Source organism: Panthera uncia, assembly GCF_023721935.1.
Source record: "Panthera uncia isolate 11264 chromosome A3 unlocalized genomic scaffold, Puncia_PCG_1.0 HiC_scaffold_11, whole genome shotgun sequence".
Lineage (NCBI taxonomy): Eukaryota > Metazoa > Chordata > Mammalia > Carnivora > Felidae > Panthera > Panthera uncia.
Window position 1 is genome coordinate 65844056 of NW_026057578.1, and position 16192 is coordinate 65860247.

Sequence of the window (16192 nt, forward strand, 5' to 3'; positions counted from 1 at the left end):
TCAGAACACTAACAAAAATAAATCTTAATAAGTATGTTAGATATTTTTAAAGATATATTAAACTTACTACAAATAAACACTACAAAATAGGATTAAAAAAAAAAAAAAAAGATGAAGATAGCCTGATGGAAAGGCATGCAAGGAAGGGTGGAAGCTACAGGGTTATGGAGGCCAGGGTAAAATGCATAAAAATTTGGAGAGAAGAGCTCGTTAACACTTCCAAGAAAATGCATGTGGCCAAACTGTGCTGGGAGGAAAAAACATGGGTTGAATGAGAATTGTGTACAATACTGCATTCTCAGCAGTTTGCAGCTTTCCACTATGTTAGCCTATTTTGGGTTCAGCTGTTATTTCTTAGTACTGCAAAATCATAGGCTTGTAAAAGATCACTTACAAACCAGTGTGATTTTCACATTGTACTAAAATCTTTCCCCTATTTACCAGTGAGCTAATTTGTTTTACAGAAAAGCTTGGCAATAGAATAGGCTGTACTGAATTTAAGAGGTAACTTCTGTTTTTGACTTGAAGCCTTTGATATGTCCATGACCTTTTTGTGATTTGATTCTTTGTGAAGTAGAAATACTATAACCAAAAATAATCTAGCACAACCTTTTCCCCTTTGAGTGTATTTTAATTTTTTAATATAAAAGTAATAAACGCATTAAAAAAACTGGAAAAAAGAAAACAATTACCGAGTTACTACTACAAACCACTGTTAGCTTTTTATGTATTTTTACTTTTTCATGTTTTTAATAAGTTTTTTGTTTTACTTCATAGCCTTCAAGAAAATCATTTTTAATGACGAAATATTAGATTGAGTAGATGTATTTCAGTGTAGCTATTTCTTTATAATAAAATGTGTAAGTTGTTTATACTTTTCTATTGTCTTTAATAGTTCTTCAGTGAACGTGTGTGCGTGTGTGTGTGTGTGTGTGTGTAAGAGGAGGAGGAGAGGGAGAGAATCTTTTTTTCCTATGTGGGATTATTTCACTGAAGTGACTCATAAGTGGAATTATTGGGTCAAAGTATGACTTTTTTTCGTTGAAGTATAGTTGACATATAATATTAAGCTAGTTTCAGGTATACAACACGGTGATTCAAGTGATACATTATAAAATGCTCATCACAATAAGTAGATTTCAATATTATTGACTATATTCCCTGTGCTGTACTTTTCATCTCTGTGACTTATTTATTTTATAATTGGAAGTTTGTATTTTTTCATCCCTTTTACACAATTTACCCATCCCTCCCATACTCTTCCCTTTAATACTACCAATTCTTCATATTTGTGAGTCTGCTTCTCTCTTTATTGATGTTGTTTGTTTTGTTTTTTAGATTCCACATGTAAGTAAAATCATATGATATTTGTCTTTCTCTGTCTGGCTTATTTCACTTAGCGTAATATCCTCTAGGTCCATTCATGTTGTCATGAATGGCAAGATTTCATTCCTTTTTATGGCTGAGCAATATTGCATATATATACCATATCTTATTTATTTATTTATTTATCCATTGTATGATACTTCTATTTTTAATTTTTTGAGAAACCTCCATACTATTTTCCACTGTGGCTGTACTGATTTATATTTCATCAGTAGTTCATGAGAGTTCCCTGTTCCCTTTTCTCCATGTCCTCACCAATTCTTGTTATTTCTTATCTTTCTGATACTAGCCATTCTGGGTGGTATAAGGTGATACCTCATTCTGGTTCGTTCTCTCTCTCTCTCTCTCTCTCTCTCTCTCTCTTTTTAATGTTTATTTATTTCTGAGAGAGAGTGCACAAGCCGGGGAGGGGCAGACAGAGAAGGAGACAGAGGACCCAAAGCAGGCTCTGCCCTGACAGCAGATAGCCTGATGTGGGGCTTGAACTCACAAACTGTGAGATCATGACCTGAGCTGAAGTCTGATGCTTAACTGACTGAGTCACCAGGTGCCCCTCTCATTCTGGTTCTGATTTGCATTTTCCTCGTGGTTAGTGATGTTGGGCATTTTTTCATGTGTCTGTTGTCCATCTGTATGTCTTTGGAAAAATGTTCAGGTCATCTGCCCATTTTTAATTGGATTATTTAGGGGTTTTTTGGTGTTGAGTTTTAAGAGTTCTTTATAGATTTTGGATATTTAACCCCTTAATGTATATATCATTTACAAATATTTTCTTCCTTTCAGTGGATTGCCTTTTCATCTTGTTTATGGTTTCCTTTGTGTGCAAAAGCTTTTTAGGTTGGTACAGTACCAGTTGTTTATTTTTGCTTCTGTTTCCCTTGCCTGAGGAGACAGATCTAGAAAAATATTGCTGTAGTTGCTGTCCAAGAGATTACTGACTTTTTCTTTTAGTTTTCTGGTTTCAGGTCTTAACATTTAGGTTTTTAATCCATTTTGAGTTTATTTTTGTGAATGCTTTAAGAAAGTGGTCCAGTTTCATTCTTTTGCTTGTAGCTGTCCAGTTTTCCCAGCACCATTTTTCGAAGAGGCTGTCTTTTCCTCGTTGTTCTTGTCTCCTTTATCTTAGATTAATTGACCATATATTTGTGGGTTTATTGCTGGGTTCTCAATTCTGTTCCATTAATCTATGAATTATTGGGTCAAAGAATATGACATTTTAAATGATTCTTGGTACACACTACCATTTAGCATTCTAAAATGCACTAGGTCCTTGCCCAAAATCATGTATTAAATACTTTTTTAAACCATTGCCAATTTGGGCAAAAGTTGATATTGTTAATTTTATGTCTAATGTTTGTGCTTACTGTATACCAACCATTGTGCTAAATACATTATCATACCATATGTGTTATCAATTGCTTTGTGTTTCTTTATTGGCAAAGTTTGGTATTTTCTAATATGTTTGCTATTTATAGTTATATCTTTATTTGACTTGTGGGAAAAGATCCTTTGTTTTTGTGGTGGACTTAGTATTCTTTGTTTTTTTTTTTTATTTTTTTTAACAATTTTATTCATTTTTGAGAGACAGAGAGAGACAGACTATGAGCGGGGAAGGGGCCGAGAGAGGGAAACACAGAATCTGAAGCAGGCTCCAGGCTCTGAGCTGTCAGCACAGAGCCGGATGCAGGGCTCAAACTCATGAACTGCGAGATCATGACCTGAGCCGAAGTCAGATGCTCAACCAACTGAGCCACCCAGGCGCCCCTGGACTTAGTATTCTAAATGGATGATGTCCTGAAGTATTCTAAAAGGATAGTTCAGAAACAGCTCTTTTTCCCTCCTTGAAAATACAGTCACCGTTGAAACGTTAACGAAGAGAATGTCAACCTTTCAGTCAGTACTTGATTTTTTAACTTTGCTTGGCTGTACAGTCTGTGTAATCTTCGACATATATGCTGCCATAATATTGCTTTACATCTTAAAGTAATGAGACTTTATTCTAAACTTGTAATTCAGAGGAATAACATATATTTGCAAACATTTGAATTAGTTTCAGAGGGGAATATATATCTTATTCTGTCAACAGTATTTGTTTTAAGTAGTACTGCTAAAAATGTAAGTTCCTTAAGAGATTGAGTGTACTTTACTAGACAAAAAACTTGAATATTGAACTTAGCCCAGTTTATGATTTTGGCTTTACTGTTTACTAGTTTTAGAACCTTAGGCAAATGGCTTACCTCACTCCCATTTCCTTAATAGTAACAGTGAATTTCAGTTTTATGATTGTCACTAGTTACGATGTTTGCTAGCATTAAGGATTTCTTCTAAAATAAAATAATTCTTAAAATTTTTTAACATTTATTTATTTTTGAGAGACAGAGTGTGAGAGGGGGAGGGGCAGAAAGAGAGGGAGACACAGAATCTGAAGCAGGCTCCAGTCTCCGAGCTGTGAGCACAGAGCCTGATGTGGGGCTAGAACCCACAAACTGTGAGATCACAACCTGAGCTGAAGTCTTTCGCTTAACCAACTGAGCCACCCAGGCACCTGTAAAATAAATAATTCTTTTTTTTTAAATTTAATTTATTTTTTAAATTTACATTCAAGTTAATTATCATATAGTGCAACAATGATCTCAGGAGTAGATTCCTTAATGCCCCTTACCCATTTAGCCCATCCCCTCTCCCACAACCCCTCCAGTAACCCTCTGTTTGTTCTCCATATTTAAGAGTCTCTTATATTTTGTCCCCCTCCCTATTTTTATGTTATTTTTGCTTCCCTTCCCTTTTGTTCATCTGTTTTGTCTCTTAAAGTCCTCATATGAGTGAAGTCATATGATATTTGTCTTTCTCTGACTAATTTCACTTAGCATAGTACCCTCTAGTTCCATCCACGTAGTTGCAAATAGTAAGGTTTCATTCTTTTTGATTGCCGAGTAATACTCCATTGTATATATATGCCACATCTTCTTTACCCATTCATCTATTGATGGACATTTGGGCTCTTTTCATACTTTGGCTATTGTCGATAGTGCTTCTATAAACATTGGGGTGCATGTGTCCCTTCGAAACAGCATACTTGTATCCCTTGGATAAATACCCAGTAGTGCAATTGCTGAGTCATAGGGTAGTTCTATTTTTAATTTTTTGAGGAACCTCTATAGTGTTTTCCGAAGTGGCTGCACCAGTTTGCATTCCCACCAGCAGTGCAAAAGGGATCCTCTTTCTCCGCATCCTCGCCGACATCTGTTGTTGCCTGAGTTGTTAATGTTAGCCATTCTGACAGGTGTAAGGTGGTAGCTCATTGTGGTTTTGATTTGTATTTCCCTGATGGTGAGTGATGTTGGGCATATTTTCATGTGTCGGTTGGCCATCTGGATGTCTCTTTGGAGAAGTGTCTATTCATGTCTTTTGCCCATTTCTTCACTGGATTATTTGCTTTTTGGGTGTTGAGTTTGATAAGTTCTTTATAGATTTTGGATATTAACCCTATATCTGATATGTCATTTGCAAATATCTTCCCCCATTCTGTCGATTGCCTTTTAGTTTTGCTGATTGTTTCCTTCGCTGTGCAGAAGCTTGTTGTTTTGATGAGGTCCCAGTAGTTCATTTTTGCTTTTGTTTCCCTTGCCTCTGGAGACATGTTGAGTAAGAAGTTGCTGCGGTTGAGGTTTTTTCCTGCTTTCTCCTCTAGGATTTTGATGGCTTCCTGTCTTATGTTTAGGTCTTTCATCCATTTTGAGTTTATTTTTGTGTATGGTGTAAGAGAGTGGTCCAGGTTCATTTTTCTGCATGTTGCTGTCCGGTTTTCCCAGCACCACTTGCCGAAGAGACTGTCTTTATTCCATTGGATGTTCTTTCGTGCTTTGTCAAAGATTAGTTGGCCATATGTTTGTGGGTCCATTTCTGGGTTCTCTATTCTGTTCTGTTGATCTGAGTATCTGTTTTTGTGTCAGTACCATACTGTCTGGATGATTACAGCTTTGTAATACAGCTTGAAGTCCAGGATTGTGATGCCTCCTGTTTTGGTTTTCTTTTTCAAGATTGCTTTGGCTATTCAGGGTCTTTTCTGGTTCTATACAAATTTTAGGATTGTTTGTTCATTCTGTGAAGAATGCTGGTGTTATTTTGATACATATTGCATTGAATAAGTAGATTGCTTTGGGTAGTATTAACATTTTAACAGTATTTGTTCTTCCTAAAATAAAATAATTCTTAAAGCCAAGTACAGAATAAACATATATGTTGACTATATGTTCATTTCAGTTTGAAATAATTATAATTTGAATGCCTATTCATGCTGAACATTTTGTTAAGATTCATTAGGAATACAAAAGTAAAAAAATTACATATTATAGAATTCATGGCTGAAAGGGCCATACACAGAACTGAATAGCCATGCAGAGTAAGTAGAGATTATAAAGTCCATAGCATAGTATCTGTAGTATAGTAAAATCTCAATAAATGTTAGCTACTGATACGTGCTACTCTCTGATTTCTATATGTAAATGAAAATAAATGGAGATATAGGTGAGAGGTAAAAGTTAGAACATTGGAAATTAGTCATTCTTTTCTTTGAACGTTGAGCGCTGAGAGTTTTTTTGTTTGTTTAAGGAAGCAAGACATTCTTCAGCCATTGAATTCTCATTCACATTTTTGGAATTCTCTATGGGTAGAGAGACTTAGGTGGTAAAGTGAATAATTTCGTCAGCTACATTGGACAGAATGTCATCTCTGAAATATAGTGTGTGCATGTATGCACAGATGTGTGTATGTTTATTAATGTGTGGTTTTCATAATTGATTGAAATAGAAACCATATTTGTTACAGTTTGATCTTTTTGTTTTTAAAGTGTCTTAATATGTCAAGTTATAGATACACTGTAAGTAAGGTGTAAGTAAGAAAGATAGGAACTTGATATGGAGAGAACAATAATGAGATTTAAGGTGGATAGGATTGAGTCATTGGTATTCACAGGTGATGTGTATGCATTGATATCAGGATAATGTAGTAGTTAATTTTGGTTCTGAACTCAGTCTTTCTGGGTTTAAATTCTGTTGTTTCCATTTACTGATCAGGTAAGCTAAAACAGGATGCTTAACCTCTGAGTCATTTTCCTCATTTATAAAATTGGGTTAATAATTGTGCCTACTTTATATAGAGAGTTTAATTGATGGTTAATTGAGATATAGTTTGTGGTGTTTAGCACAACATCTGGCCCCCAAAATATTAGCTGATGCTGTTGATAATTAAGTGCTTTGAGACTACATCTATTAGTAGCTACCAGAATCTAGATAGGAGTGTTATACATATAAAATCTTTTTCATAATTCTTAGCATAACCTGCCAGCTTTGTTCTAAGTAAAGTAAAATTCTGGAGATACTTCTCTTATTTCAGTTATATAAGCATAAGTAGATAGAATAGGAAGACATGGAAGGTTTTTCACTGAATTCGTAAGTAGGGTACCTTTATGAACCATTGAAAATGAATTAAATAGCACCTTAGGTCTATTACTTTTCTCTTTGGTCAGTTATTCTCCCATCATAAGTTTTTTGTATTGAAGTATGTTCCAAAAGCAAAACAAAAGACATTTGAGAAAATAGAAGTAAAAAAGGGTAGTTTAGAAATATCTTTCTTTCTGCTCCTTGAAAATAGTTACAATTCAAATTTTACTTCAAGAATGTCAGCCTTTCGGTGTCAGTACTTGATGAGATGATACAGAATTCAATTAAAAATGTTAGAATGTACAGAAGAAATAATAAATTTATAGTAAATATAATTTTGGTGATAATGAATTTAGTGAATAAGAAATGTTATCTTTTTAGTATGATATACTATAAAAATGTTAGAAACTGTTTATCTCTTTATAATAAATATTTCATATTTGAGGAAAGGGTTTATTTGGAATTATTATTTAAGCAATGTTTTAAATTTGGTTATTTTCTGTATTGAGCCATATGTATGACTATTACAATAGGTCATAGATCCTTAAAATGCATAGATTATAAAGTCTTACAATTCAAAGAAAGTCTGTTCATTTTTAATAATAAGAAGCATTACCATTAGGCTATAACTGTGGGCTAGGGACTTTAGTAACTATTCACAATTATTTAATTTTCTTAATGTCACTCATACATATGGTGTTTTAATACTATATTTTATTTACAGTCATTTCTAATACCATGAAATAAGCTCTGTTCCTTGTATTGTAACCCTTAATGTCTTTGTTACACAAATATTGTACTTAAATATTATGTGGGATAATTGATTGAAAAATTTCTGATTTTGGTGATATTTAAATATGTATTTTCTTTTTCCATGAGCTTAAAAATCTTAAGTATTATATTGATTGACAATTGTTTCCTTTATTGCAGAACTGTAAGAGTAAATGGGTCCAGTAATTGGAATGACTCCAGAAAAGAGAGCTGAAACTCCAGGAGCTGAAAAGGTTGCAGGATTAAGCCAGATTTACAAAATGGGAAGCTTGCCTGAAGCTGTTGATGCTGCCAGGCCTAAGGCCACTCTAGTGGACAGTGAGTCAGCAGATGATGAACTCACAAACTTGAACTGGCTTCATGAAAGTACTAATCTTCTAACAAACTTCAGCTTCGGAAGTGAGGGTCTTCCAATTGTTAGTCCATTGTATGACATAGAGGGAGATGATGTGCCATCCTTAGGACCATCTTGCTATCCGAACCCAGAAAAAAAATCAGCAACTTCAAAGCCCCCATATTCCTTTAGTCTTCTCATTTACATGGCTATTGAACACTCTCCAAATAAATGTTTGCCTGTCAAAGAAATTTATAGCTGGATTTTGGACCGCTTCCCATATTTTGCCACTGCACCAACAGGCTGGAAGAATTCTGTTCGACATAATCTGTCCCTGAATAAATGTTTTCAGAAAGTGGAAAGAAGCCATGGCAAGGTCAGTGTTTATGAACATTGCTATATTTGGGCAGGTGGGGGAAAATTATCATAGAGACCTTAAAATATGGGGAAATTAAAGGAAGGCAAAAAATAGTCAACTTATGATTACTTCAGTTTGAGCTTAATTATATTCATTTGCTTTCATTTGAGATGTTTTTAAATTTCTTAAATATTTATATAAATCTAACAGAATTTCAGTCTACTATAGGTAGACTAATATTTTTCTAATCAGTTTTCTAATATTCTAATTTTCTATTCTTAGTTTCTGTACTGTTCCTGTCAACTGTATCAGTATATTACTCTTAATTTATTCAATACGGCAGTCTCTGCCTTATAATTGGAATGTAGACTATTTACATTAATGTAATTGATATGGTTGGATTTAAATCTATGATCATGCTGTTTGTTTTCTACTTGCTCTGTTCTTTCCCCCCATTTTTCCTGTTTTTTTTAAGGATTGAGTATTTTTTTTATGATTCAGTTTTATCTCTACTATTGGCTTATCAGCTATTCTTTTTTTAGGGGTGGGTTGTTACACACTTATCAGTATGTGTCTTTACTTTATCACAGTCTACCTTCAAATCATACTACCATTATACCACTTAATATCTGGCCTTTCACAGAGAAGTTGACCAATCTTGATGCTTATCTGGATTAGTTCTTTTTTCCTGGAGAAGTTTATTTAACATTTCTTATAGCATTGAATTTATAAAAATCTTTTTGTGGAAGATGGGTATTCTAGGTTAACAGGTGTGTTTGTTTTTTTGTTTTCTTTAAGTACTCTAAAGATGTTACTCTCCTATCTTCTGGCTTATATAGTTTCTGATGGGAAGTCTGCTGCCATTCTTTGTTCCTTTGTAATAGTTCTTTTCTTTTCTTTCTTTTTTTTTTTTTTTTTTAATTTACATCCAAGTTAGTTAGCACATGGTGCAGCAATGATTTCAGTAGTAAATTCCTTAATACCCCTTACCCATTTAGTCCATCTCCCCTCCCACAAGGACTTTTTTCTTTATATTACTGTTTGACTATGATGCACCTAGGTGTGGTTTTTGTTTTGTTTTTGTTTTTGTTTTTGTATCCTGCTTTGGTTTTTCAAAGGTTCTTGGATCTGTGATTTGTTATTGGATATTGTCATTATCAGATCTGTCATTTATTAAATTTATGAAAGTTTTGTTCATTATATCTAAATATTTCTTGTGGCTCACTTCCCACTTCTGGGCTTCCAAGTAAAAATATATTAGACCATTTGCTCTTTCTTACCTCTTGGTTACTTTGCCCCAGTTCCTACTCTTTTCTCTCTTTGTTTCAGTTTGGATAGTTTTTATTTTTCTGTAGATTCTGTCTTCCCTCTGTTGTGTTCATTCTGTCGATAAGCCTGATAAAGGACTTGTGCATATTTTTCATTTCTAGCATTTCTATTTGCCTTATTATTTTTTTATTTTTAATTTTTTTAATTTTTTTTTTTTTTTCCAGAGAGGAAGAGACAGCACAAGTGGGGGAGGGGTGGAGAGAAAGGGAGACACAGAATCCGAAGCAGTCTCCGGGCTCTGAGCAGTTGGCACAGAGCCCAATGCGGAGCTTGAACTCATGAACTGTGAGATCATGACCTGAACCAAAGTCCGATGCCCAACTGACTGAGCCACCCAGGTGCCCCCTTCTATTTGCCTTTTTAAAAGTAGTCTCCATCTTGGAGCACCTGGGTGGCTCAGTCAGTTAAGCAGCCAACTTGATTTTAGCTCAGGTCGTGATCTCAAAGTTCATGAGTTTGAGCTCTGTGTTGGACTGTGCACTGATACTATGGAGCCTGCTTGGGATTCTCTCTCTCTCTCTCTCTCTCTCTCTCTCTCTCTCTCCCCCTCTCCCCCCCCTATGCTGCTTGTGCTATCTGAAAAATAAATAAGCATTTAAAAAATAACAATAAAATTAGTCTCCATCTTTATGCTAAAATTTCCCACTAGATCCATAAACATATTAATTATAGATATGGTGTCTGTCTGATAATTTCATTATCTCATCCATCTCTGGGTTTGGTTTTGTTGAGTGTTTTATCTCTGTTTCTGTGTGTGTTTCCTAATTTTGGAAATAATAAATATATTTAAATATAAATAATGTCAAACATTATTTATAAAAGAATGGTAGAGACTGAGGCAAATAATATTTCTATTCAGAAATAGACATGCCTCTACTTTTGTCTGTTAGTGTGAAACAGGTGTTGGTCAATCTTTGTAAATAATTGGGCTGGGTTTGGGTTTTGTGGTTGTCATAATTACCTTCAGAATACCACAGGCTTCAAATTCATGTAGAAATGGACTGCTAATACTTTGTGCTTGTGAAAGTCCTGGAGTGTTAGATGATGTTCCTTAGCATTTTTGCTCTACCTTCATCTTTCAGCTTGTGATACGTTTGGGGGCAGGAGGAGAGTTAGTTATTTCTGTCTGTGCTCTTTTCCCTCCCATAACAATTGCTTGTTACTTGGTATGAGGCTTTTGGGATGGGAACATGAGTTTCTTGATTCTTCTGTTCTAGTTTTAGTATTAAGCAGGCTCTTATACCTGTCTCAAAAGTAGGACTTTGCTTGCCTCCCCTGGGAGCAGACAGTCTCTCCCATCTACTCAGAGTAGAGTCTAGGGCCACACTTATCAGTAGCCAGTTATCTACATGTGGCTAGTGGTTGGCATATTGGACAGTACAGATATATGATATTTCTGTCACTGTAGAAAGTCCTATTGGATAGCACTGTTCCAGAGCTCAGGCCAATTTCCTGCTCATTCCTATCATGGTAAATAAACTCTGCCTACTATCAGTGGATGGTCCTGGGTATAAGTGAGTGACCATTTCCTTTCTCAGTGGAAGTATATCTCTGCTTTGTATCATCTGGGCATGAGCAGATTTCCTGCCCATTACCTAATGACACATGGCCATTGCCTAGTGTCAGTAAAGTGTGAGGATAGCTGAGTTTTGTATTTCTCTCCCAGCAGCAGTCATCCTTTGTCTGGGACTGGGATGAAAAGGGTGTTTTGCCTCTCTCTTAGTGGCAGGCAGCTTTGGCTTCATAGTGGAGTTTTGTCCAGTTTTTGTGCCTGTCCCACAGTAACACCTCATCTCATCTTGTGCTCATTTAGGGCCTGGAACATGGTTGAGCTTTGCCTGATATTCTTGCTCCAGGCTTAAACCTTAGTATGTTCTGCACATCCCATCATCATCTCCAAGGGTATTTCTCCCTGCCTCCAGTCTTCCTCTGGAGCACTGGATGGAGACTCATAGAAAAATGCTGGCGAGTAGGTATCCCAGGACGCTCAGTTATCTTGCTAGCTCATTCTTGGCTTTTAAGAATTTGTTAAAATCAGGGTGCCTGAATGGCTCAGTTGGTTAAGCGTCCAACTCTTGTCAAAAAGAATTTGTTAAAATCGGGGTGCCTGAATGGCTCAGTTGGTTAAGCATCCATCTCGGGTCATGATATCACAGTTCATTAGATCAAGCCCTGCATCAGGCTCCATGCTGTACATACAGAACCTGCTTGGGTGTCTGTCTGTCTGTCTGTCTCTCTCTCTCTCTCTATCTCTCTCTCTCTTCCCCTCCCCTGCTCTCTCACACTGTCTCTTTCTCTCTTTCTCAAAATAAGTTTTTTTTTAAAAAAAAAAAAGAATTTGTTAAAATTTGAGTAGTTTTATTTTTTAACCTTATTTTATGACCACCACTTTATTTGTGCTCTCCCAAAGATAAAACATTGCATATGTTCAATCTCTCCTCATAGGACTCTGTCATACTTTAGAGTTCAGTTCTTTCACTTGTCTTGTACCCTTAGTTCCCCGTTGATCCTGGTGCCATTAGTCCATGAGTAGCAAGACATCGGGACACATCATCATCTTACAGCGAACTTAAAGGAGGTTGTATTAGTTATCTTTTGTAACATGTTGCTATCTAACACATCTACATATGGAATATTTATGAAGACCAACTATGTGTTAGGCCATTGAAAAAGTTTCAGTAATTTCAAAAGATCAATCTCTGTCATAGAGAACCCCAAATGAGCCCTACCTTCCCGTATTCATGCCCTTGTAGAGTTCCTGCCAATAATGAATAGGGCTGAGTTGTGTAACTAAGGATATTGTGGAAATGCTGGAGCATGCCTTTTGAGGCTAGGTCATAAATGCCACTATGGCTTCCATCTTGCGCTCTTGGATAACAAGCTGTGGGGGAAGCCAGCTGCCATATCATAAGAACATTTAAGCAGCCTCTTGCCAACAGCCATGTGAGTGAGCCATCTTGGAGGCAAATTCCCCCAGTTCTCAGTCAAACTTTCCTTTCAGATGACTAAAAGTTTTATAAATGTTGGATATATTCATTCCAACGTGCATTGTTAGATTTTATTTTGAATTGTATCTCTTAATTATTTACTAGTTTTAGACCTATTGTGTTTATACTTATGGTGGGACATAAGAGGGGAAATGTCTACTAGGACTTAGAAGTATGGTACAGGAATAGTGGTAATGTGGGATTGAAGCTCTAAGTTTTGAAGTCATCAGCAGCAATGATTTTCAATAGAAAAATCTAGGAAAAGTGTGTTGTAATGGAATCTAAGGAGGGTAAGTTTAAGTGTGAATGAGCAACAATATCAAATGTTGCAAAAACTTGAAAATGATTGCTAAGATGTGATTGATACAAGTAGCAGCCAACAGATTAGGATTCAAAATATGGCGTGCTGGTAAATGTTGAAGGATTGAGTAGGTGGGGATGTAGGTTCTCTAAATTTTCATGGTATAAATATTTCCATCATGGCCAGTTTCAAGCTACCAGTATTATGTCATTAAATGTGATGTTGATGGGAGAGGTTTACAGTGAACAGCACACCACTGTGTGTAACGAACTCATCTAATTCAATAAGAAAAAAAACTAATAGAAAAATTGACAAGAATATGAACAGGCAATTAACAGAGGAGGAAATATAAATGGTCAATAAGCAGGCAAAGATATTCATCCTTACAAGTTGTCAGGGACATACAAACTAAAATAACCCCAAAAGTAATTTATACCCATTAGAATGCAAAAATTTTAAACGTTTGGTAATATCAAATAGATAAGGATAGGGGAAACAATAATATTTTCACACTACTGATATGAGTATAAATGAGTATGACCATTTTTGTGGGCAAGTTGACTACAATTATTAAAATGAGAAATGTGCATATATTTTGATGTAGTAGATTAGATTCTGATTTCTTCCCTAGAGTAACATTCATACTTGCATGCAAGGAGATGTATATGATATTCACTATGGTATTGTTTGTAATAAAAGTTGCAAAATAATATGTCCAGTGTGGCTTGATTTGTGGTAGTGATCAAAAGGGACTTGTTCTTGACCATAATTTGTAAATGTGTGTGTTATTTACATAATTAACCTGAACATTTTTGAGTGCTCAGAGAAAGAAAGAAGGAAGAGCATTACAGAGTACAAGGAGAGTGTGACAAAGAGAAATAAATCATCTTATGAGATAATAAAGAATATGAGGATAAATAGAGAAATTGTAATATATTGGGACAAAAATTAGCAAGCTGTCACAACTGAGGTCAGGGTGAGAGGAGAGAAAGGCAGGTGATGGTCTTCTCAAAAATCAGTAGCCTACTTAAATGTCTGAAATTTGGACAGAAAGTGTGGTACTTTCAAGTAGGATTGGGAATGCTTGTGGATTTTTTTTTTTTAATGTATGAAATACTTCTTGAATTAGTGTTTCAAAATGACTGTGTTTCTCTTGTAATATGCAGAAGGCAAGTAAATTATACTTACTTCCAGTAAATGTTGGAATTGAATTTGGCGACCTTGACAGCACTTTTCTGATGAATATCTCTTATCTATAGATGATAATCTCAGAAAAAAAGCAAGATGGCAAGGTCTGGGTCAAACTACAAAGTGGAAATGATACCCAACCAGCTGGATAGCTGCTGATTAGCTTTCCTTCACTGTCATCCATACCGTAGTTACTGCTCTCAATAGAGAGGTCTAAAAATCTTGGCTTGGTATTTATCTGCCTCAGTATTTATAAAAGTTAAACGTGATATATTTTTTTTTTGCTTGGGTTTAGGTTTCATGTTTTAAATATTTAAATATCTAGGTCTTATATCTACTTTCCTAAATTTGTATAAAGCCAAACTAAAATACTGTAACTGGAATTTTAGCTGGGAAACATTAAGTTAGAAATTTTGCCTGGTTTAGTACAATTTTAGTCTGTAGATTTGCATAGTGATGACTCCCTTCAATAGCTGAATTCCAGGAAAGAAGTCATGCCAACCACTATAAAAGTTCATACTAGAAGCTATAAACAAGAGTTATGAATGCCCTTTTTAATTAGTTAATTCTTTTTAATTCATTTTTTTTTTTAACCACAGAAAAGGTAGTTGAGGGGAGTCTATTAAAATGCACAGGGCAAGTACATAAAAACATTTCAGAAATAGTGAACATTGCCTTTTCTCCCAAACTCTTCATTACAACTAACATTTAGATCTTTTTAAAGTTCATTTCTTAGTATTTTCCTTATGTCTTCAGCACCTTCAGTGGTTCTTTAACAAGTAAGTCCAGATGCCTTAGAGTTCCACAATGCAAAATAGTAAATGAGAGAATGCACATTTCCTGTTTCCATTGCACAGAAGATTTATTTTGTTATAGGCAAATTTAGTTTAAAATAATACTTAACATCTGAAACTCTTTATTATTTGTGTTCTGTCTTCTAAGCACAGTAATAAGAGGGCAAGGTTTTTAAGTAAGAGTTTAAAATAAATTTTTCTTTCCTGAAGATCTTAAAACATAATGTTAGCAAATACATAGTTTTATCTCTTGTTACTGATAGTTTGTGAACAGACCCAGTGAAAGGAAATGCTGCCATGGTAACATAAACCAGACTGTTATTTGGAGACCTTACTCAAGATACTTAACTGCCCTGAACTGCAGGTTTTCAGTACCAGTTCTTCCAATTTACTGTTTCAAGGAAATAGCAATTCTGCTATGTTCAAAACAATTTGTAATTCTCACGATTGAATTTGAAAAGTAGATTATTGAACAAAACAGTTTCTAAGAGTGTAATCTCAGGAATACCAAGATAGAACATGACTAACATTCTTAACATAATTGTCTTAGTCAATATATGAAAAATAATCCAGACATATCTTTTCTATATGAAACTGAAGTGGGTTGGGGCAAAGGATGTTGTGGGTGCTAATGTTTTAAAGTTTTATTTCCCTATCATTGAAACATATTTATCATTTGGGCCAAGTGACTGAAAATATATTTAATTTAAGAAATTTCGTCACTTAATCCAAAAATACATATATAAAATTTGACTTCCTTTGAAAAACAAATCAAGATTTCAAATACTTAATACATAGTTCATGTGGTATTTTGCTGCTGACGACCAGGAAAAGTTTCATCTAATAGTATGGTATGTCTCTTTCTGTATTACAGTATGATATGACACCCATGGTTTTTCTTTTCCTATACATCTGGGTTGCTAGGATGTTAAAAACTGCCTAACACTCACAGCATAGTTTTTCTAAGACAAGAGCTATTTTCCCTTCTAAATTTAGTTTATTCCTTGTTCTTTACTACCTTTACTGTCTTACTCAGAACTAATTGATTTTTGTTCTTATTGTTGATTTTTTTAACTCCCTCTTAGAGGAATATACTGTTACTAAACCATATAAACTCTTACTTTATGCCAATTTCAGAATAACCCCTAGAAATAAGTATTCACTTATTTTCCAGCTCTGTGTCACATATAAATTACCTTATTCGAATCTCCTCACAACTCAGTAAAGTGGCCTGGTTTTTTATTTTATGAATAAAATATGAGTAAGACGACTGACTCTTAGAGATTAAATGTTTTGTCCAATA

The 16192-nt window shown here is 34.9% G+C and overlaps 1 protein-coding gene across 3 annotated transcripts in view; it reads left to right on the forward strand.

Annotated features, from left to right (window-relative positions):
- The window catches only part of FOXN2 (forkhead box N2), a 65344-nt gene that overhangs the window by 28872 nt on the left and 20280 nt on the right, over positions 1–16192 (forward strand). For all 3 annotated transcript variants that reach the window (XM_049651453.1, XM_049651452.1, XM_049651454.1), the window contains exon 2: positions 7758–8308. In XM_049651453.1, the coding sequence (XP_049507410.1) occupies positions 7772–8308 (537 nt within the window). In that variant the 5' untranslated portion in view covers positions 7758–7771. The remainder of the gene's footprint in view (positions 1–7757; positions 8309–16192) is intronic.